Genomic DNA, 24,228 nt, shown 5'->3' with positions numbered 1-24,228 from the left:
AGCATCAACCATGCTTAACATGATTATTCCCCCAAATTAAAGTACTTTAACCCAACTTTCAGTTAGTTGAAACAATGACTTCGAGGTGTAAGCAACTCCTTCTGATTCTCTGCTCATTGTTAGTCACCATAACAGCCACAAAATGGGAATCTAAGCCAAGTAACCTTACCAAATATTTTGTGGAAAGCGAGTTCTGCAAGATGCCCTATGTGGATCCGTTCAGCCAGGATATAATGTCAAGATTTCGTAGCCGAAAACTTAAGGTCTGTCACCACGATAGAGAGCTAATAACGCCCGAATTCGACCCAGAAACTAAGCTCTATCGTTTGCACATACACAAGGAGTTAGTTAAGGGTAAACAAAAAAATATTACATTGACCTGTTACTATCAGAAAATTACAAGAAACAGCAAGGAGATGCGGCCAGATGATTCATATAGGTGGGTTAGCGTTAAGCAGGCTTCAGACTTCCATTAACCGTTCGTTTTGTATACCATTAGTCTATCAGATCATCGACTTTTAACCCACCACCTGACTCTACCCAAAGATGTCGAATTCCTAACCACTTCTTGTTCAATCCAAAATAAAAGCGAGAAATCAAAGACCTTCCAGCGAGATGGTTTCGCTTTCGTTCAGGATCACTTTACGGCCAAGCAGTTGAGAAAAAATCTCGAGATAATGAATCAGAAGGATGAGCCCAAGCCCAGTGTGATTATAATGGGTCTGGACTCCACATCCCGCATGAACTTTCGGCGTGCCATGCCAAAGGTCTCGAAGTATGTGGATCAGGAGGGATGGTTCGAGATGCAGGGCTACAATAAAGTGGGCGACAATACTTTACCCAATATGTTGGCCGTACTTGCGGGAACTTCGAAGGAACAAGTGAGAAAGCATTGCGGTCTAAGCTATCGAGGTTGCCTGGACGAAGTCAACTTTATCTGGAAGCGTTACAAAAAAGAGGGATATACAACAGCTTTCGCCGAGGACTGTGAGTACATGAGCACTTTCAACTATGGAGCAGCTGGATTTGTGAACAAGCCAGTCGATTATTATTTAAGACCCTTTCTATATGCTGCCGAGGCAACTCTAAAGTTGACTTCATATCTAAGCGCGGCCTATTGTGTTGGCCGTCATTTGAGTTTTAAATATGTCTGGGATTTTGGTCACCAATTCATCAAGCGCTTTCTGAACGAGGCTCCCATGTTTGGCTTACTCTGGAGCAACAGTTTTACCCATAACTCCATGACGGGAGCCACAGCTTTGGATAGTACTTTCAAGGAGTATTTGGACAACTTTCAGCAACTGGGACTATTCAATCGATCGGTTGTGATTTTCATGAGTGACCACGGAGATCGGTTTAACTCTCTTAGAAGGAAAGTTTCGGGATTTCTCGAAGAGCGTCTGCCCATGATTTTCATTTATGTGCCGCCGTGGTTTAGGGAGAAATATCCCCAGTATGTGAAAAGCCTGAAGAACAATCGCAATCGACTTTCCTCGAACTACGATCTGCACATGACTTTGCACCATCTGCTGCAATTGAACACTGCATCCATGGCTGATTTCGATCCCAATTTCCAGGCGGTTAAGTGTAAAACTTGTCAATCGCTCTTCTTTGACCTACCAGTAAATCGAGCTTGCTCCGAAGCGGGCATCGATGAAAAATGGTGCACTTGTCACCCACCCGAAAAAGTCAACGATCCTACATTAATCAAGGAAATTGGCCAGGCCATAGTGGATGGTTTAAACAAACACTTTCTGGAAAAGAAGATCTCAGATATTTGTCACACATTTAAATTGGGTCACGTCCGACACGCATACCGAAAACTTATACTGGCAACTGCCTTCAAACCCACGGATCCGGATGAGCATATCTACACACTTGAGTTTTGGGCCATTCCCAGAGGATTGTTTGAGGCCACAGTGGGATGGAACATAAGAACTAAAGTGCTGACCATGAATGTAAACGAGCTGAGCAGGTTGAACAGCTACGAAAAGGATTCTAGGTGTGTGGTGGAGGCACAAATGAAAAAGTACTGCGTTTGCCATTAGTCATATAACTGTTAATAAATTGTACCCTTAAATAAGTACAGAAATGAAAAAAGAAATAGTAAAATTAAATAGCTGAGTATTAACTTTATATATTTTCTTAAATTAAAATTTGGACTTATGGATTTATTTTTCAGATAATAAAAACTGTTCCGAAATAGTCTAATGATATATAAAAAAAATATTTAAAATTACTAATAACAGCAATGTATAAAAATAAAAGAGAACTGGATTGGATTTTCTTCATTTGTTTTTACCAGTGTGCTTAACTTTATCTTTAGTACTTGTTGACTACTTGTTAATTTTTCTAAGGACTGTTCAAGTTTGGGAAGCATATTTTTCCCTATACATTTATTTCCAATTTAAATTTCTAATTGCTTGGCCTGTGAGCTTGCTAGGAATCCGTAAACACATTAGTTTTCAGTGCATAATAAAGATTTGTGAACCAGTTTACCCAATTTATGGTGAACTTTTGCAATTGCATTCATAGATAAACGGCGAGAGTGGGTCACAATTAGCTGCCTCCGGTTAAATCAGCGGAATCCGCTTTGCTCCGGACTGCTGATTGCCAGTTTCCGGATGTGTCATCCCGTGATGGACCGGAGCAGCCTCCATTCGGAGCATCCACCGCTGGTCGCAGCAATTGCCCTTCCCTTGATTGCCATCAATTGCGCAAAACAGTCGCGAGAATTTGGATTTGGACAATGAGTGCGATTACCGGACAGTGCCGGGCAGTGATAAGCACAAACGACTGGACAAGTGTGTCAGTGATGGATTACGATTACACTCAGCGTCAGCCGCCGAATAAGTGGCGCCAAAACGCCAACACGCGTGTGAAGATGACTCAACCAAGTTCACGCAGTCGACGAAATTATGTCATATTCCTGTGAAAGCCAAATAGTCTCTTCAATAGTCTCTGAATTATGTGATTGTATCAAATTGTGTGACATTCTCTAAAAAATGTTTTTTATGTTGCTTTAATAGAGATCAAACAAGCAAAAACTAATTTTGGAAAATGGTTTTTTAAGATCATTAGTGTGCTAAAACTAGTTTCCACATAAACAAAATAAGTATACTTTGTTGATATTTAAAGTCTAGTAAGAATTGAATATTTAAATTGAACTAATTTTTCTGCAAATAACAAAAGGAGAATTTTTTACAGTTTGTTTGACTAAATGAGAATCTTGTTAATTATTTGAAAACAATATTTTGCCCTAATCATTAAAAGATAAAATGCAGTTGCAATTTTGTTATAAATCCCTAACTTAACTTTGTTTTGGCCATTTACTAATTTCGGCCGAACCCTGGTATTTAAATGTTCCGCATTCGGATGGCGCCAAGCTGATTGCGAGGGAAAGTCTTTGGAGGTCTTTGGGGTGTATCTCATTTAATCACTCCACCGCACTGCCAGAAACTTCTCACTTTGTCGGCCACATAAAAAGGAGCAGACAAACCCAAGTCGTAGATAACACCTAATTAGGGTGTAGAGGATCGTCGCCTGCGGACAAGGCGACTGACAACTTTAGCGCCACTTCCCCTTCGTCTTATTAGTGCGGGTGGTCGGTCGAAGGGTCAGAGGGTCTGAGGGTCTGAGTTCAAGTCCAAGATCAATTTGGGAATCCGCCTAAGAAGGACCACGCCCCCAGAAGCAGGAATTAGGAATCGAAGGGGGCGGAGTAAGAAGCGGCACGCACGCAACCTGCGGCAGCTGCTACCTCTCAGCCTCTAGAATCCCTTGATCAGTTTGCTTTGTATCTGTATCTTTTCTCGTGTCTAGGCTGCAGTCGCGTTTCTGGCCAACAGTGCTGACTCGTTTTAGACAACAGAAAGTAGCTAAATAATGGTAGCTATTTAAACTTAAGAAAAATAATTTAAATCCAATAACTTGCCTTTGAATGAAATAGTTGTTGTTGTTACTTATTATTTTACTGAATGATTTTGTTTTATTTTATAATTTTTTTTTTATTTTTACTCGGTTTTGGAACTTAAATTTTAATTGCAAAAGCTTACACAAGCTTACAATAACTATTTTCGTTACCGAAAACTAATTTTTCAAATTTCTTTATAAATTTATTTTTAGAAAATTATTTTTATATCTAAAAACATGTATATTTTTTTGTTTTTTTTTTAATAGCTAAATTGTCATCTCTGCTACCCCAGCTTGTTATTGGTCCGGGTGTCGCCGGCGATTCGATGCGTTTCCTTTGGCCAGCGGCCCAAGCTGAGATAATTACATGTTAATTCGTTAGCTCCTTTCCTTAAGTCTTAAGCCCAAAGGTCCGAGTTAGAGGCGGCTCTTTGGAATCCAATCGAATCGAATGCGATCGAATGGGATCGAATGGATAATTAAGCAGTTGCCAACAATGTGTGCGGCATTTAATTGCCGATCGAGATCGGGGCTTAAGGACACCTCCAGTTCCGATAAGTAGCCCCCGCCATGAGTCAGAAGTCAAAAGTCAGCGGTGAAGCGAAGAATGGAAATGGGCAGACATGGAAGACCTTGTGGTTTAGGTAAATCACCTAGTCTGAGGAGCAGTATTAATAACTTTAATTAAAAACGGCTGCCAGCGAAGAGAGATCTTCGAAAGTGTGGGAACCAAATTATTCAAATCGCCATAACTCCTCAGCCCCTTTGGGACTCCTTTTAAAAGCACCTCCTCGGAGGTGAGCTTCTCTCATATGCATATTTATTGCATTTTTTCTCGACGCGCCGGCAACGCCCCCAAAAAATATTCACAATGGAATTTCAATTCCATTCGCCGACTTGGAGCAGGATCGCTCTGGTATTGGTATGGTATTGGTATGGTATTGGGATCTCAGAATGCATTCGTTTTCCTTCGCCAGCGATTCGCGGGAATAATTAAAATTTATATGTGGTATGTGTTTGGGTTCGCTTCGGTTGGGTTTTCTTTGTTTTGGCCCAGGCTTCTTCTAATTTCGCTCGTTTGGCCGGCAATCACAAATCCATTTCACTTTCATAACTCATCGGATCCAGGCAATTTACATGGTCTCCTCTTCCCCGAATCCCATTTTAAATATTTCTGCCTGGCGAGTCACGTTGTGGAAGTTAACATGGATGCGTAACATTTAAATGGTTGTCAATTCGAAAATTGGTAAGTCCTCCCGCACTGCTACAGTAATAAAAATTGTGTTTATTTAAAAATAATTCTGAGCATTTTTATCAGAGATAATTTTGGTCTGACACTTCATAGCTTCATATTAAATATGTCTTTAAGAAATCATTCCTAATAATTAAATTTGTAACCTATTATTTTATTAACATATTTAAGCATATTCTTACATATGTTTACTGTCAAATATATTTTATCCTACAATATTTAATCTTATCATGTCTTTTAAAAGCTTAAACATTAAATTCACTAGTCAGGATACCTAAAAAAAGCTATAAAATATTAAAGAAATTAAAATATGACGATAATGTTAGTAAAATGTTATAAGCAATCATTGTTTGTAATCAATTGTATGCCAATGCCATAAATATATTTCCGCAGGTGCTGTAAAACTAAACGCCAATTCCACAACTATAGCTCCACAAAAACTGTAAAAATAGAAATACTTAAGAAATTGTACGAATTTTAAATTAAAATTAATTTTAATTTTATAAGAAAAACTTTAGGGACAATCATTTTGTAAGTGCACTCCCTCTTTGTATACATATTTTTCTCTTTTTACACTGGCACTTTCCCATAATTGAGACAACGTGCGTGAAGGAGGATGGGAGAGGTGAGTTGAGGGAAACAATGACACCGGCATCATCCATCCACTACACAGCCAACGATCCATTCAAGCGCCTGGCACGTCCGCAAAGTGGCCTCCCCACTGTCCACTGTTCGACACCCACTCCACCCACTCCACCCAACTCCTCCCCCAGTCAACCACCCACTCCACATCCTCGTCGCGAATGCGGAACGCATTTGAAATGAGCCCAGACTGAAGGCATGCAGGATGAAAAAACAACTACTGCGAAATGAATATTCGAAATTGCAGTGATACATCATCGATGGATTGTTCAGCGTGCTGGCTATATACATGAATTCCCTTACCCAACGGTGAATCGTAAAACGTTACGCAAATTTTCTGGCAGATTGTCATGTTTCTGATGGTTTGGCAAAATGATTGATTACTTTGTTCCTGTTCGCCTGAACGAGTTGAAAACGGCAAAAAGGCGAGAGAGGAAGTGTCGGTGGGCATCCTGATGAAAGTGCCAAATCGGAAATGCAAAGTGGGCAGGTTGGGGGAGGGGAAAAACGCTGGATTGATTGAAAAGGGTTTTCCACAGTTGGCCGATCGAGACAATCAATTCCCAGCGACGTTTTGATGTTATACAATTTATATTTGATTTTAGAAACTGAATAGAAATCAAAGAGTATGATAAACATAATTGCAGAAGCATTTCTCTATTTTAGTAAGAGCATCTCTAATAAATATTTATTTTTTAGTTTCCAGACGTATTATTAAAGCATAAATCATGTAAAATATTGTTTACACAGCAAAGGTTAAATTTGTATGTTATTTTTGAAATTCAGTAGAAATTAAATAACGCATTTCTCTATTTTGATTGCAACAGTTTGCCTTGATTTTTGACTCAAAATTTGTCTACAATAACTAAAACTCTTTTCAATCCAAATAACACCCAATTTTCTTAAGGTTTTATTTTAAGAAATCGCACTCAAGGTTTGCATCTAAAAAATTGTTTTATTATTGGATTACCATTTCCATTTTGTAGCACATATTTTCAAAGGTTTGCCAATGTAAATTAATTTATTTTAGACCTAAACCAATTGCTAAAGAACTTTATTGTCAAATTATTTGTAAGTGTCATCAAGTTACAATGCCGATGGACAAACTACGAGCGACGCCAGTGGACAAGATCCTTAGTTTCCGCCGGAATCCCGATCTGCAGCAGCAACGGCGTCAGCAAACTGATGAAATTGAGGACATTCCCAGGTTTTTGCCACCTCAGCTTCTTTTTGACGACGCAGATGGTAAGGATACAAATCGAAGGATGCCGGATACGGATTCGATAAACTCAGAGGATGCTGTTAGGCTGCCTCCCCCCCGAAGATCTCCAGTTTCTATGAGGAATCTGCAGCGTGAGTTGTACTCACCCAATCAGTGTATGAATGTCCTGAAAGCCATTGTGGCTGTGGTAACCATTTGTCTGCTCTTCATCACGATTCCCTTGTACCGACGCCAAAGGATTGAGAAGGAGACCAGTCTCAAGATGATCCTGCTTTGGAACGAGCAATTACCAACCGGTGGATCGGCACACATGGAGTGTGGTTGTCTGGTCTCCACTCGCCGAAATCATGACGACAAACCCTTTGATGCAGTGGTCTTCAGTGCCGATCATCCCTACTCCTTTGAAGATTTGAATATCATCAAGCGTACTCCTGATTACTATGCCGTCTATGCCGCCAAGAAGCCACTGAGTTTGGCGCAGAATCCAATGGCTGGCTCAATGTTGCCCCCCTTCAATTTGACCATGACCTATCGACTGGACTCGCAATTGATCTGGACGGACTACTACTTCTCCCATACCAATCTGGCCAGACGTCTCAACTGGTTCCGCAGTCCCAGTAATAATTTAGTTGATGATATGCCGGGCTCTATGCCCCAACGTCTGGATTCAGAAGTATTAAAAAAGACACGACTGGCTGTGTACTTAACATACGAAGTGGATCAGAATAGTCTTCCGGGGAGCCTGTATTTGCAGGAACTGCGAAAATATGCCGATATCGATGCCCATGATAGTTGTCTGGGTTCTCAAGAGTAAGTAAATTAGAGAATACATCCCAATACTAACACAACAAAAAATGGAATAGTAAAAACAAATATCAATAGACTGATATAATTCAACATTTTATTTTTTTTTAGAACGATTTCTATTTGATTCAAAAACATAATATTTTAAAACATATATTTACTTTAATGGAATTAAAGCTATCCGTTTAATCTGAACTAAAAAGAAATATTGGCATAAGCTAGATCTATTAATTTAACCTTTATTTTCCCTCCCCTAGCTGCAGTCACTACCACTTTATGCTCATCTTTGAAACAAGCGCCTGTCCCGATTATGTGCCCCCGCAGATGTACATGGCCATGGATAAACTTATGGTACCCGTCCTGATCGGAGGAGGAAATCTAACCAATCTGGTACCACAGCAATCGTATATCAGAGGCCTGGACTTTTCCACTCCAAAGGATTTAGTGGGTCACCTAATGGATCTGGCCAATAACCGGGAGGAGTACAATCGCTTTTTCTGGTGGCACTCCATCTACAAGCTGCGCCAAACTTCCCAACCCTACTGCGCCCTCTGCTCCCTCATCCAAAAACCCGCCGAGGAGCGCCAGATTGGCCAGAGATCCTCCAAACTGGACTTCATCAAATGGTGGACTTCAGCCGAATACCAGTGCCCCAATCGATCCACCACCTTCCTCTGAGTCCCTGGACTTTGGTCAATTATAATTACCAACGATCGCAAATTGCCCTCGTTCGGTGTGGTTCCGTTTAGTTGAGTTGAGTTTGTTCTTCCTTCGTTTTGGGGGTTTCTTCTGTGTTTTTTGGCTGGTTTAATTTCGCGGAATTTCGGCGGCACTCCATTGACCTCGCCGACAGCTTTGGAATGAAGGGAGCTTAATAAGTTATACTCTATTGAGGAGAACAGGTTGCTTCAAAATTTGTTAGCATTAAAAAAGAAATGAAAATTGTTTGAAAAACTGTTTAAATAATGTAGTGAACTTATAAGTGTTTCATTTTATTAATATTGAAAATCGTTTAAGTTTAATTTGAGTTGCAACGTTATAAATAATTCATTTAAAGGCAAATAGCATTTTCCAGAAAATGATTTATTTTAATAAATAAATATGTTTTATAATTATTAATTATATTTAAATGTTATTACGGTAGATAAATTAGATTAGTATTTTGTATTCATATGAGATGAAAAATTATAAAAAATTCATATCAAGGAAAATAACTTTTTTCAAAACATGGTTTATATTAATATATTATGTTATAAATGAGTTGCTTTAATTTATGTTGAGATTCCTAAAACGATAAATAAGATTATTACATTTTGCATGATTTATGTTACTGCCTTATAATGTTTTATATATAAATCTCTTGTTTAAACATATCTTTAATGGTCAGAGTATTTTGTATTCGAATTTCTTTCCCCAAAAACCGGCATAATTCCCTTTAAAATGTTTGGTGTTTTTAGCAACTTGCTGGAAGGCTGTAAGGATGGCAGGATGCCTCGCATGCCAACCCGTGCCGGGCGACCTGTTGAAATACCCATCAGCCAATGCCGCCATATGGGAGATCAATTGGAGGCCAAATGGGGCTCGATCTCCGATGGGGATGGGCAGAAGAGGCAGAGGGAATTGGGATTGCCTGGCAGCTATTGTCGCTCTGGAGTGGAGCCTTGTGCCTGGGAAAAAAGCAGTGACAGCCGGTGACGACCGGCAATGGGCATAGATAAAGCAAATAGAGCAAACTTGTTCCACATTGTGGAGCGATGGTCTGGTCCCAGATGAGATGCAGATGCAGATGGAGTGGGACCTGCGTTGGGCAGCCCGAAAGCGAAACGAGTGGGCGACGACAAGACAAGGCGGTCCAGAAATGTGGAATAGGTTGGGTGGAGGTGGAGTGAGTCCAGGTGAACAGGCGACAGGCAGGTGAGGAGGTGCCAACACAATGCACGAAAAACAAACAGAATTGTCATGGGAAATATTTCACAGCGCTGCGAGTGAAGTGCCCGGGATGCTCCCCATTTCCCCCCGCCCAACTAGAACTCACTCTTCATCCACAATCCCCACTCGGAATGTCTTTCAAAACGGTATCACATACACAAAACACTTTTCCTCTTGCCACACACAACCATATTTATAAGTTAAATGCTTCACTAAACAATAAGCCAGAGTGGCCAAATGGCCGAGAGTTGTGACTGCGAATGCACTGAGCATTAAAACTATATAAATTGGGCCTTCTTATTACAAATATAAAATATTCTATTAAACGACCATATTTTCATTCTGAAGCGTATATGGTTAAAAACAGTACAGGTTTGATGACTTTCCAATGAATAATTTTTTTTCAATTTATTTTTCCGATTGTTTCCTTATGAGCTGTATGGTATAGTTATTCGATCTGGCCCGTGCCCTGTAAAAGAAAAAAACTTTAAAGAACTTTTCATTTTTTAATGCAAATTTCGTTGAATTTTTCCCAGTGCATAATTCGAACTGGGCCTGGAACATGGTAAAATTCAAGTTGAAGGCGAGGCGATAATGAAACCAAAGTCAAGCACATCGAGTCAGTCCAGCCTTTGGGCCCTTTGGGTTGACAGGTTGTCCCTTGTTGCTCCTCTGCCCTCCAGTCCCCTCCAATCTCCTCCAATCCCCGCCAATACCCTACCTATTCCATACCAAACCATTTCGGTTCTGGGAAGTTCTCATCATCTCACTCCCTCTCGGTGCACTTCGTGTTTGCCCATTCTGTTATCAACTATTACAATATTTTTGTTTAATTGACAAACAGGTTTATCATTAACATTTTTCTCACTGTTCTTCGCTCTGGACTCCAACTTCTCCAACTTCTCGGATGCGTTGGCGGCGGCCTTCTCCAGATTTTCTTTCTTTTTGGAGTTGGAGTTTCAGGTGGAAGCGGCGCTTCAGTTGACGCTCCAACTGTTTTCCCACACTGATTTCTGATTTCTGGACACCGTGAAGCAGCAGAGCAAACTGAACCACAATGGGATGATGTGAGAAGTGTACTAACTGATCAATAAATAAAAGGGAGGGGGTATGTGTGACGCTGGGAAAACCAACATAATTTATCAGATTTTTATACTATATTTTGAATAACACAAAACTATTCTTTTCTAAAAACCCTTTTCATTAAAATAATTGATTTAAGTTGAATGTTGAATTAAAAATTTGCAAAAATCCGACTAATAAATATGTAATATAATGAATTTAATATTTTTACTTCATACTTAGTACCCACATAATTTATAGGATGTTTATAGTAAATTTGTAATAACAACAACATTTTTCTCAATGATTTATTTTATTTGAATGCTGTTATAATTTTCAGATGTTCGACTAATAAATATATAATTTAATTCTTTATTTTTATTTATTAAATTTTAACTCCTATATTTAATAATATTTTATTACATAAACCTTTGTAATTTATTTTGTGTGTTTATTTTACATATTAAACAAATAGGTACAAGAAAACTGGAAATTAATTATAAATTCCTTCTTCCCATCTCCTATTTGCATTTAATTACATTTTCTAAACACAACTTATCTTAAATTTTCGAGCCCTGAAATTAACGTTTTAGTTTCGCTTTTAATCACACTTTAATTTTAAACTACTCAATCACGACAAAGTGTCGCCAAAAAATGCACCAGATAGAGGGCTTTACGGCTGGCTCCACATCTCCTTTCCCACTTTGATATCTAAATACTTTAAACTTTAAAGGCCTTCTCTGCAGCCTCGTAAACCGTTAAGTGCTACCAAAGTTTTTTTGGGATTAAAGAGCTTCTGGCCGTTTCCGCGGCTTCTTCTCTGTCTGGGTTGTTTGCGTTTCGCGCTGCCGTGAAAATGCATTTTCCCTTCGGCCTCTTTTCCCATATATCCCCATTTCCCGGCTCCGTGTGCCCGTTTTCTCACCTGAGGCGAAGTCTGCGGCTGCTGTCGATGCTCGTTTTAATTTGTTTGTTTACATTTTCGGCTGCCCCACCTGCAGCAGCCACGAAGTATCTTCCCATCACGCGGCTGGCCAAAATGTTTGGAAATAGACGTCCATGGTGAGATGCTAAATGGTAAATGGATGCGGGGATCGGGGATTGGGGATCGGGAGCCATAGGCTGCACCACTGGGAGTAAGGCGTGTGTTTTGGTGTTAACAACTCGACACTTCATTAATTGAAGTTGAAAAAGTGCAGCTATAAAAAGACTATTAAGCTCCAGGCCCACAACAATGGCACTGATCAGAACAGAACATACACGAGAGAAAATTAGTACAAATTTAAATAGCTCTCACTCCTAAGAATATTGTTTTTAAAATTAATATTAAATTCTTGTTAATGTAGGCATGCATATATTTTATTTTAAGGAATTGGGTAACTAGTCAGCTTATATTCTTTTTAGTAAATAGAAATCAAATATTTGATTCGCAACAAATTAAATATCTTAAATAGTCTTGAAAAATAACAATTACTTTGACTAATATTTTTCTCTGAGTGCATCAGAATGAAACATTCAAAGTGAACTTCGAGTGGCTGCAGTGCCTATCGAATGCAGGGGCATAACAAATTTGAAGACGATGGTGGGGAACTTTCTGAGACTCAGTTCGCATTAGACGCAAATTTGATGGCTATTGAAAAGTTCAATGGTTTCTTGCGTCTCTTAAACAGCTTCCAAGTTCCATCCACAAACCGAGAAGTGGCACTCAATTGAGTGTAAGAGCTTTGTTTACCACACACAATAACTAATCCCCATCGAAAATATAGGAATGGGGAGACACATCAAATCTGGGGTAATAGAGAAATCCAATGTGAGCATATCATAATTAAGAATTTGGCAAGACGAAATAATCTAGAGATTTTCCAATATTTCCAAATATTTAATGGAGATCTTTTAATGGGAGGAAAGTTGGGCAATAAGAACCGATCTTCGGACTGGGTCTGTGCTCAGATCTCTCCCCCAACCGATCCCATCCCATCCGATTCGATCGTCACACATAAATAGTTCACGAGCCATCCAAAGACAGAGGCCATAAAAATAAATCTATATGCAAATGTGACTTCAGTTTAACATGCCACAGCGACAGACCGATGCAGAGACATTGGGGAGTCAGACGGGGAATTCGAGGGTGAAGTCTAAGCCTAGTCAAAAATAGTGAGGGTAATTTGTGATAATTCGACTGAAGGAAACCCTCTTAATTCAGACTTAAACTATTTAATCTTTTCTACAAAGGACATAAACATTGCTTAAGTTTAATGTGTATACTTTCAGTTATCATCATAAACTTAAAAATTAAATTGTTATGATATTGTTATTGATATGAGATAATCCCATGTGACAAAATAAACTCCATTATAGGTTATATTTTTTGTAAAACAAGATATTTATTTCTTAATTCTAAGAATTTCATTCATTAAATATTAAAGTAATTGTTTCTAAAATAGGCGATGTGTTTATTTCTAAAATTAAGAAACTATTTCAGCACTAAATAATTTTTTTTTACTACATGACGTGATTTAAAATTTATATATTTAGTTTTCCCAGTCGATTATACCTTCTTATTTAGAACTACCCTGTTTAAATAGTTGCATCCCGACAGTCAAGGACTCCTCATTGCTGGCCAATCCCAGAATCCCTGGCGCAGAGGCGTCTGCAGTTTAGTGCCTGCTGTCTCCGCGACTTTGAATCTTACAAAATGTGACAAGTTGCGGAATTATTTTTCGCAGAAGATGTTCTCCACTCCGCTCCGTTTTGTTTTTCTTGTCTTTTCGGTTCGGTTCAGTTCAGTTCGGTTTAGTTCGACGCTGTTCTGTTCTGCGTGCAGATGAGCTGAGATTGATAAGCGGCGAGGAGCGTGAACGGGCCAAAATCCGCAACTCCCTGCCCTGTGGCTCTGTTTCAGCGTAAGATGCAAGTGCTTAGATAAACGCAGCGATTTATGTGGAAGCTCCTGGGAGCTGCTGGGCGGAGCAGCCCGCGATGACAACAGTAGCTCCAGCTCCATCCCATTGAATGCCACATCCCCCATCCCCATTCCAACCCATTGCATCCAGCACCAGCACTGAGGTGCCAGCAATTTAGAGGCGATTACAACCGGCAATGGCATTTTAAGTGGCCATTGTCAAGGCGCGATCTGTGGGCGCGTGATAAGCGCCGGCTCCCGTGTGGGCGATCGATTGCCCAGGTCTGGGAGTGGGAGTGGGTGTGGGATGGATCAGGGATCAGATGGCGAGTCGATGAACTTAACGTAATTCTAGAAGTGACAGAAGTTTTAGCCATCCTTTCTTTCAAAAAATTAACCATAAAAAAGTTTTTATTTTCGGAAATTACTTAAGGAGTTAAGCCGTAAAAATAATAATTCATAATTTAAAAAAAAAAATTAAATGCAGGGTTCTAGAGACTTAGGCCATAAAACTTTGAAAATACTCCACTTGCAAATCGGGTGGCGGAAAGAAAAGTTATGGATTTAAAACTGCAGGATTTTGGTCACTTTTCTGCAAAGACGAGTTTTTCGGAAATTTTGAAAGGGGTTACATCATTAAAATTGCGAAAAATCGACCCGAATTTACAAACCAAGTTTTTAATGTAGTGTTTTAGAAAACTAAGCACCAAGGCGTTAAAGATATACCACTTTGGAATCGGATACTCAATAGAAAAGTTATAGATTTAAAACTGCCGGATTTTGGTCACTTTTCTGCAAAGCTATTTTTCGGAAATTTGTTAAGGTTTTATTGCGCAATACATAACAACTCATAATTTTAAAACAAAATTTAAATGCAGGTTTTTAGAGGGTTAAGCCATAACACTTTGAAGATACTCCACTTGGAAATTCGGTGGCGGAAAGAAAAGTTATGGATTTAAAACTGCAGGATTTTGGTCACTTTTCTGCAAAGACGAGTTTTTCGGAAATTTTGAAAGGGGTTACATCATTAAAATTGCGAAAAATCGACCCGAATTTACAAACCAAGTTTTTAATGCAGTTTTTTAGAAAACTAAGCACCAAGGCGTTAAAGATATACCACTTTGGAATCGGATACTCAATAGAAAAGTTATAGATTTAAAACTGCCGGATTTTGGTCACTTTTCGGCAAAGCTATTTTTCGGAAATAAGTTAAGGTTTTATTGCGCAATACATAACAGCTCATAATTTTAAAACAAAATTTAAATGCAGGTTTTTAGAGGGTTAAGCCATAACACTTTGAAGATACTCCACTTGGAAATTCGGTGGCGGAAAGAAAAGTTATGGATTTAAAACTGCAGGATTTTGGTCACTTTTCTGCAAAGACGAATTTTTCGGAAATTTTGAAAGGGGTTACATCATTAAAATTGCGAAAAATCGACCCGAATTTATAAACCAAGTTTTTAATGCAGTTTTTTAGAAAACTAAGCACCAAGGCGTTAAAGATATACCACTTTGGAATCGGATACTCAATAGAAAAGTTATAGATTTAAAACTGCCGGATTTTGGTCACTTTTCTGCAAAGCTATTTTTCGGAAATTTGTTAAGGTTTTATTGCGCAATACATAACAACTCATAATTTTAAAACAAAATTTAAATGCAGGTTTTTAGAGGGTTAAGCCATAACACTTTGAAGATACTCCACTTGGAAATTCGGTGGCGGAAAGAAAAGTTATGGATTTAAAACTGCAGGATTTTGGTCACTTTTCTGCAAAGACGAGTTTTTCGGAAATTTTGAAAGGGGTTACATCATTAAAATTGCGAAAAATCGACCCGAATTTATAAACCAAGTTTTTAATGCAGTTTTTTAGAAAACTAAGCACCAAGGCGTTAAAGATATACCACTTTGGAATCGGATACTCAATAGAAAAGTTATAGATTTAAAACTGCCGGATTTTGGTTACTTTTCTGCAAAGCTATTTTTCGGAAATTTGTTAAGGTTTTATTGCGCAATACATAACAACTCATAATTTTAAAACAAAATTTAAATGCAGGTTTTTAGAGGGTTAAGCCATAACACTTTGAAGATACTCCACTTGGAAATTCGGTGGCGGAAAGAAAAGTTATGGATTTAAAACTGCAGGATTTTGGTCACTTTTCTGCAAAGACGAGTTTTTCGGAAATTTTGAAAGGGGTTACATCATTAAAATTGCGAAAAATCGACCCGAATTTACAAACCAAGTTTTTAATGCAGTTTTTTAGAAAACTAAGCACCAAGGCGTTAAAGATATACCACTTTGGAATCGGATACTCAATAGAAAAGTTATAGATTTAAAACTGCCGGATTTTGGTCACTTTTCTGCAAAGCTATTTTTCGGAAATTTGTTAAGGTTTTATTGCGCAATACATAACAACTCATAATTTTAAAACAAAATTTAAATGCAGGTTTTTAGAGGGTTAAGCCATAACACTTTGAAGATACTCCACTTGGAAATTCGGTGGCGGAAAGAAAAGTTATGGATTTAAAACTGCAGGATTTTGGTCACTTTTCTGCAAAGACGAGTTTTTCGGAAATTTTGAAAGGGGTTACATCATTAAAATTGCGAAAAATCGACCCGAATTTACAAACCAAGTTTTTAATGCAGTTTTTTAAAAAACTAAGCACGAAGGCGTTAAAGATATACCACTTTGAAATCAGATACTCAATAGAAAAGTTATGGACTTAAACCTTCCGGATTTTGGGTACTTTTTTTTAATCTTTAATGTAAGATAGCAACTAATTTTTCCACTGCTCAATAATTTATTTAGCCAAATCATGAGCGGATAAATATGTATGAGTCGAAGCCAAACAAAAAGGTAATATAAGTGGTACAATTAGTCCTTGCACCTCGTGCACCTCGGACCGGGAGGTTCGATGGCCCGTGGCACATAAGACGGATTCTTCCTTTGAGCCACCTCCTCGGCCCACAGTTTGTTGAGGTACTCCTCCAGCTGGGCCACCACGTCCTCCTCTCCTTCACCGTCCATGCAGCTGGCAAAGTCACTGTGCGAAGAAGATCCGGACGACGAGGTGGCATGGCACACATTTGAAGACTCGCTGCAGGAGTCGTGTTTGCAGTCGAGGGGGCAGTGGTGATTGTCCCAGTCCTCTGGAGGTTCCATCACCTCCGCAAAACTGGTGTCCTCCTCTCCTTCGCCATTCGATTTGTGGTTAGCTATGGGTTGTGAAATGGGCACTGGTTCCTCCAGACGATACCACTTGACCTTGTAAGAGTCCTGTCCACATTCCCCGAATTGCTCGCCAGTCAACTGATCGATATTGCATTCACAAATCAGGAAGGGAGAGTTGCACTGCTGGCATCTGGGCAGGTTGACCTCATGGTTGACTATGGGTCGCGGTGGCTTCCTCCTGATCTTCACATCAGCACCCTTCTCCATTCGCGGCACTTGCAGGCCACAAAGGATGCAGGGTTCCGGTAGATTGGCATCCTCCGAGAGCTTGATCTTCTTCATGGGCCTCTGGCCAGCCTTGGGATGACCGGGAACCTCCTGCTTGGAGCAGCCCTTGCAGGGGCATCCCGGCACCAGGAGCGGATCCGATCTGGTGGTCATCCGCTGGTAGAGCGAAGCGTACACCAGATTGATCTGCCGCTCGTAGTGTTTGTGGGCCCAGAAGAAGGCCGCCTTGTAGTTGTCGAAGATTCTCGAGGTCTTGTGGGCAGCATGCATCCAAGCAGCTTGCTGGGTGTGCACCGCCATGGCATCCACTATGGGATTACTAATGCTCACCTGTGGCTTGCCATGATAGAAGGCCTTGAAGGCCCTCTTGATGATCGAATAGGTGAGCATCGCCTCCACAGGTTCCATTTCACACTTTAGGCGCAGAGCCTGCAGCAAATCCTCGCGATGCAATCGAGTCCCTGGAGCTGGAGCCGGTGGACAGGTTGTGCGCAGTCGCTCATGGTAAACAAAGGCCCTCTTGATTATAGACTTTGCAGCACTGGATTTGCTTGTACTAAGGCCGCAAATCAGCATTATCTGAGCCAGGCTCTTGGCTATGTCCTCCACGTTGTCATCGAAAAGCTGGTAGGGATCCAGTTTTCTTCTGCAGTTGCAACAGCAGCGTTTTATACCACCAGGAGGAACTCCTGCCTCTTCATGTAGCTTCTTTGCCCTTTCAAAATTGTCCATTCCAATTTAGATCTCAAAGAAATGAAAGACAGAAAATGACCTATTCAAATTTTGCAAAATATGCACTCCATCCAAAACACTTCACAAAAAATTTCAAATATAACAGTTATAATAGAAAATGAAGTCAATTTCCAGGCATAATGATATTATGAATGCTGTTTCCAAAACCTTTATTTTAAATTATAAATGTTGTAAGATTAATTCATATAAAAGGGAACCACAATTTTTTTGAAAGGTTAATTTAATTATTTTTACATTAATACGCCAATAACAACTACAGTTACAAATTACAATTACTTTAATTACTAAGATTGTAGAATCAACTCAAAATATGAGTACCAAAGATTTCAGGAAATGTTTATTTCATGAATTTTGAATTAATACATATTTCCGCGAATTCTTCAGTTTACTTTAATAATAGCTATTTAGGCCACAAGAAAAATAAATAATTTTTTAAGCTCAAAAGGTATAAATCGTTACCCAAAAAATAATTTAAAGAAAACCAAGACCAGAATGAAACCTATCTACTACAAATAAATGTACCAATTTGTGAACATACTTGACACAGTTTTGTTTGAAATCTTTCCAAATCCAATAAAGTATGCTTTTCTCTGTAAGATTAGAGCTAATCCATGACCAGACTTACCATAATAGAACAATAAACGGTTTGTCCCAATATTTTCCCTAGCCTTTTAATTTGGTTATTGGTTATTTGACCCACTGTGGCCTATCTAGGATTACACACAGACCCCACACAAGAGTGCATTATTATCATCTGGTCTCGGCTCTCGGTTCTCAGTTCCAATCGGAGCTGCAATTATGCTAAATAGATTGGGGCCCGACTGACTGACCATCGAAATAAATAAGAGAACCGAGAACACGACAGCCAAACGATGGCCGTTGTGTTGTGTCAGACCTAAATTGTTCAAATAAATTAAGATGTAGCTTTCGAATGGGGGAATCGGGGATCTTGGATCGGTAAGCCGAGATCGGGGTATGTGGTGTGGGGATTGGGGCAAGTAAATACGGGAATGGAAACGTTCTGAGGCCGAAGCCGCCACTGCCGCCTGTTGCATTGTCATTTGATAAATTATGATATTTGATCAATTGTTCCGCTGCGGTGGCTGGTGGCTGGAAGTGCTGTCTCGGATATACTTCGTATTTAGTATGTACTGGAGAAGATGAAGACGTCTTCTCCTGATCCCGTGCCCGTGCCCGCATAAAGTTTGCCTAGTGAACTTTTGTTGAGTTTACATTGTAATGGCATCTGGCGGGGCAAACAGACAAACACCCAGCCAGTCAGTCAGTCAGCCAGTCCCATATCCATTCATCTGCATAATAGAATTTCCAGGGGATGGGTGGGGCTGCCTCTTTATTGTGGCTAATAGGCCCCTTGGCCGCTTTGTTGTTGTGCCGCCTCAGCCGCCTTCGTTTGCATTCGCTTTGGTCACCATCACCATCACCTCCACATCTCCATTTCCATCAGCTCACCATTAACATCTCACTCTGGCATTGGCATTTCTATGTGGATTAATGAATGGCAGCAGCACCAAGTTGAAGCTAGAACCAGAGGTGGTTAGGAATAAGTATGAGTTGAGATGGACACTGGAAAAAACTTAAACATTAATTTTAGGTAACTAAATATTTATATGAACTGCAGAAAGATAAGGTTATTAATAGGCTCATCCACCAATTTATATTTATTTATAAAGAAAACAATATTAAAATGTTTTTATTATATAAAAAATACTTTAATTTACACGCAAAGGTAATTAAATTTTATTTTAGAAACTGAAGAAATTTTAAACTTAAATTTATATTTATTTGTATTATCTATCAAGTGCAGAAATATAAAAAAAATAATTTTTAACAAGGGTTACATTTAAGAATAAATAAAGATTTATTCGGATATATATGATATGACCTTTTGTTTTCTTCTTTTTTTTCTATTGTTTTGAATGATAAAATGCTTTAAATTCTTTTCTAAATATCACTGTATTATTCTCAGTGCTTTGGGGGAGACAAGTGTTTACCTTCCATATAGACACACACATACATTGTCGGGAGCAGTCAACAGGCCCCTAATTATGTGTAAAGGTGTTGCATGTGCTCCTCGGTCCAAGATGCCGCCCCTTTCCATTTTTGTCATCCATCTCGCCGAGCTACAAGGGTTAATTAGTGTGGCATACACAGGATTGTCGGCGATACAAACGGATATTGAGAGTTGTAGATTAAGGTATTCAACGGCTATGGGCTACTGGAAAAGCTTCTGGTTCTATTTTGATTGTAACTTATTGATTTCCACAAGACAGCTGGCTCCCTGGATAAAGAAATACCCTCCCCAGAAATTCGAAATGTTTGACCATTTGCACTTTTATGACCCACGACGAATCGAATTCGAATGCTCCCGAGGAAATGTACAAACAATATTAAAACGGGGAATAGAGGGACTGCGCCAAGTCATCATAAAATGACAAAATACAATAAAAATAAATTTAACACAACATTTGCTTTGGGCATCCGCAAACGCCGCCTCATCCTGCTGTGTATTTTTTGGGAGCATCCTTTGTGCAAGGACGACACAAAACAATCAAGGAGCACAGCCAAAATATTTTCAATAATAAATCTATTTGATGGCCCACGGGCCGGAGTTTTTACGATCACAGCGATGACAGCAGGCGCAGTCATTAAAAATCTCACCGAAAGTTATGTCTCTCCGCATGATTAATCGTTGAGGATGTGTCAGATCGCTTGGGATTGTTCGCTCCATCGGGAAAATATCCACAACTTCATGGAACATTTGTTTGTCGATGGCCTTTGGTAATTAATTTCCATACACTTTCCCTTTGGCAGGAATCGGAACAGGGGGCGGGGGCGGGGGTAGAAGAAGTGCATCTGTGGTCCCAAGGAGCAGCACTTGACCCCTGACCATCTGTGGTCATCGTCGACTGTCGGCCTGTCAACTAATTTGTCCAGTTTGTGGTCCGTGTCAGGTGTTGTAAATATCGCATTTAATTGAACTGTCCCCATGTGTCAAGTGCAAGGAAAAGGCCAGAAGACCTTCATAATTTGTAAACCCAATGTTGTGAAGAGGGGAGGAGAAAGGCTTCCCGCTCAAATTAAGCCTAAAAAGATATATAAAATATGGTTAATAATTGTACTTAAAGATGATTTCTGCTTTATATGTAGTTTTAAAACAATATTAGCCAGCTATTAAATTAACTAAAAAAAACAATACAAAGAAGTGGTACTTTATCAGCAAAGCCATGCATTATTATATAATTTTAAAGTGTTTATCAAAATCAATGGCTTAGATTTTAACCCCATGAGTTGTTCAATACACAATTTAAAAAAATGTTGAAATCAAGAACACAAACGTAACAGGATTTTTATAATTGTATATAAAATGTTTATAAAATTATTATACATTTTTGTAGAACAGTTATTGCACTTAAAGATGATTGCCCCCAGATAACAAACTGCATACGTATTAAATTAAACTAAATAAACATTACGAATAAGTATACGACTGGCAACATATAGTGTATAATTTATGAGTGTTTATCAAAATAAAGCAATTATAAGCCAACAAGATTGGCACAGATCTACAAGTTATAAGATTTACTTAATTTAAAAAACCATAGTAGGCTTCATGTTAAAAAAACTATAAAATTGTACACAGATTTCAGAGCAAACATCTGTCCCTACCCTCCCTAATTTTCCCCTTTTCCAGTATATAAATCAACGCGCCGAGAGCAGCTCAACTCAACTCAACACAACTCCCAACAGCACGCTTGTAATTGCTTAATTAGATTGCCACTAAAATTATAATTTGAGAAAAAGAGGCAGTCCCGAAAAGCTGAGCGCAGATTGAAAGCAGAGATTCAAGAGGAAAAGACCTCCGCTGGAAAGGAGCAGCTGGGGCGTAAATCAGATTTGCTGACAGGGCTCGACTAATTTTAACCCTGGCACTTGAGGCGCAGGACTCTGGGTCCTGGCCCTTAGCCTTCGTTTCGACTCCTTGACGCCGAAGTGGAGTCGAAATTCGTTATCCTTTCAAGTGGCTGCGCGTGCGCGGAGAACGCGTGCTAATGGGGCCAAAAGGTGCACGATGGTTCGGCGGGGATCAGGGATCAGGGAACAGGATTCAGGAATCGGGGATTAGAGCTGCAATCAGCGTAACTCCGTGCCCGTTAATTTATGCGTGTCCTGAGCGAGTTCAGCTGCACCCTCGAACCTTTGTCCTTCGAAGGATTTGTGTGTGTGTCAAAGGACATATGTTAGGAACGGCGACATGCAGACACATGACTCTGTTGACACACAAGCGGCACCGAAAATGTTTCTTAAGACCTATCATAATAAGTAAATATATGATTTACAATGGTAACTCGACTCAAAGGACAATACTACAACTTTAATTCATTTACGAGCCATTAGTTGGTTAAATACTACAACTTTTATTTTTTTTAAGTTGTTGTTAGTTCAAATTATAAAATTTATTTTAAATACGCTTGCTTTTCTCATTTTTTCGGTGACCACATTAATTTAAAAACTACTGAGTCAATTTTTCTGAAAGGCAGGCCTCTTTAACGCATACAAACGTAGTAATTGATTCTTATATTTTTTTCGATTAAATATGTAAATTATATTATCAAAAAAAACTAACGTTTTATCTAAAAATTCGTAATGTAGTGCTGAGCTCCTGAAAACTATTAAAAGACCATTAAAACATACCTCGTATAAAAATTTCTCACTGTGTAAGAAACGCAAGCGGAGGCCGCAGGGGGCGGGGCGGGGTAGGCGTCCTTAAGGCAACATCTAAATGGTATTTATTGGTTTGCCAAGCCGGCGACGGCTGTCGAGCGCATCCTGTGCTACCAGCGCGGCAAGGATTGAGTTACGCGATGGCGACACATTTGTAAACAGGCGGCCTGATTTACACACACCGTGTACCGTGCCTGCCAGGAACAGGACATCCAGAAGATTGAGGACATGCAGGGGACATGGCAGAAGTCGCCGCCAGGAGCGGCGCTCCTTATTTGCCAAGACATTAGGCAGCAGAAGCAGCAGCGGCAGCAACAGCAGCAACAATAACAAAAACAGCTAGCAGTCAGGGAAAAAAGAAATGAGTAAGGACAACACACCGCGTGTTTGCTGTCAATGGAGGGATCACCTCGAACTCAAGATCCTCTGATTGACAATTGACAAATTTCTTTTGGCATTTATCAATGGAACCGCGGGCAAACGAATACGAAGGACTTAGGATGAAGGACCTCCTGTCGCGATGATGAATCGAAAAATTCGTGTTTTTACACGCAACTTGACGGGGCCAACACGGATTTGGTTAAGTTAATATTGTTGTACTCCAGTCGATTAGAAAGACATTTTTCAAATAAAATGGAAAGGGAAAAAGGTTCTCTAGAAAGTTTGAAAAATTATGGTAAATTAGGTTTTCATTAGTTATTTTTAAGGATACGAAGAGAAATACTTTGCAAATTAAATATTTAAAAAAATTATTTATTAATACTGCAAAAAAAGAAAAAACTAAAATCGTTTGAAACGTTAAAAATAAATTAATCTAAGTCAATTTCTGATGACTATTATATATTTTTTTAAACTAATTTTATAAAGACCCAAACAGAATACATTTTTGTATATAAAAATGTAGAAGGCTAAAATTCTGCTTTCTTTCAGGTCATACATTTTGTGTACTGGCCATGCTCTCAACCCTTTTAAGCCCTAATAGCGATAAAACTTCGGTGTGGTCACACTTTGTCTGCTAAAATTTAAATTTGCAGCCGAAAAAAAGTCGAAACAAGCAATAAATTCATGTTAATAACAGTTGCAACAGCCAGCGACGACGACGACCCCTCTCCCGAATTTCGATAGCCAAAGGCAACTGGCCATAAATATCAGCCAAATGGGTTGACAGTTGGCAAGAGGAGTTAACGAAATGAAAACTAAGGAGAAACCCTTCCCTGCCGAAATGTAAACTCCCGAAATAGTTCAGAAATGTGATACGAATCAAGTGCCACGTGTCGCCCCTTTAAAACTCTTTTATATTTATTTATTTTTTTTTTGCAAACAGTTTTGTACTCTTTTCGGGGGCCACAACTGTTCCTCAAGATCCGAAACTCAAAACGAACGACAGATGCACGTGTCTGAAAATTGTGTTACACTTTCGCTCGAGGAGGAGCGCAACGTGGTTTATCAGGGCCAAAAAATCGTGCTAGGGGAGATCTTTCGGGGGTTTTTGTGGCGTGGAGGCGTGTGTCGAGGGGGCGGTCGCACATCTCGTTAAACCGCAACCGAGGG

At 39.4% G+C, this 24,228-nt stretch overlaps 3 protein-coding genes across 6 annotated transcripts; 2 read left to right on the top strand and 1 right to left on the bottom strand.

Moving 5' to 3' along the window:
- Window positions 1-74: 74 nt before the first annotated feature.
- LOC108145613 lies at window positions 75-2,048 on the top strand. Its single transcript, XM_017271149.2, has 2 exons — window positions 75-439; window positions 500-2,048. The coding sequence occupies exons 1-2, from the start codon at window positions 75-77 to the stop codon at window positions 2,046-2,048; spliced, it is 1,914 nt and encodes a 637-aa protein (XP_017126638.2).
- A 4,584-nt stretch (window positions 2,049-6,632) lies between these two features.
- Window positions 6,633-8,738, top strand: LOC108145728 (alpha-(1,3)-fucosyltransferase C). Of its 4 annotated transcripts, XM_041708406.1 has the most exons (4): window positions 6,672-6,740; window positions 6,793-6,817; window positions 6,883-7,838; window positions 8,090-8,738. In XM_041708406.1, exons 3-4 carry the CDS (start codon window positions 6,898-6,900, stop codon window positions 8,508-8,510), a joined length of 1,362 nt encoding a protein of 453 aa, XP_041564340.1. In that variant the 5' UTR covers window positions 6,672-6,740; window positions 6,793-6,817; window positions 6,883-6,897; the 3' UTR covers window positions 8,511-8,738. The 4 variants fall into 4 exon arrangements, with proteins under 4 accessions (XP_017126780.1, XP_041564339.1, XP_041564338.1 ...); XM_017271291.2 differs by lacking the exon at window positions 6,793-6,817 and having other exon boundaries at window positions 6,633-6,740; window positions 6,837-7,838; XM_041708405.1 differs by having other exon boundaries at window positions 6,663-6,807.
- A 7,720-nt stretch (window positions 8,739-16,458) lies between these two features.
- LOC108145714 lies at window positions 16,459-18,041 on the bottom strand. The gene has a single exon (XM_017271275.2). The coding sequence runs from the start codon at window positions 17,911-17,913 to the stop codon at window positions 16,597-16,599; it is 1,317 nt and encodes a 438-aa protein (XP_017126764.1). The 5' UTR covers window positions 17,914-18,041; the 3' UTR covers window positions 16,459-16,596.
- Between the last annotated feature and the right edge of the window lie 6,187 nt (window positions 18,042-24,228).

The sequence above is a fragment of the Drosophila elegans genome, unplaced genomic scaffold (genome assembly GCF_018152505.1).
Source record: "Drosophila elegans isolate 14027-0461.03 unplaced genomic scaffold, ASM1815250v1 contig_208, whole genome shotgun sequence".
Lineage (NCBI taxonomy): Eukaryota > Metazoa > Arthropoda > Insecta > Diptera > Drosophilidae > Drosophila > Drosophila elegans.
Note: the sequence above shows the minus strand (reverse complement) of the source record. Positions and strands in the feature narration are given on the sequence as shown.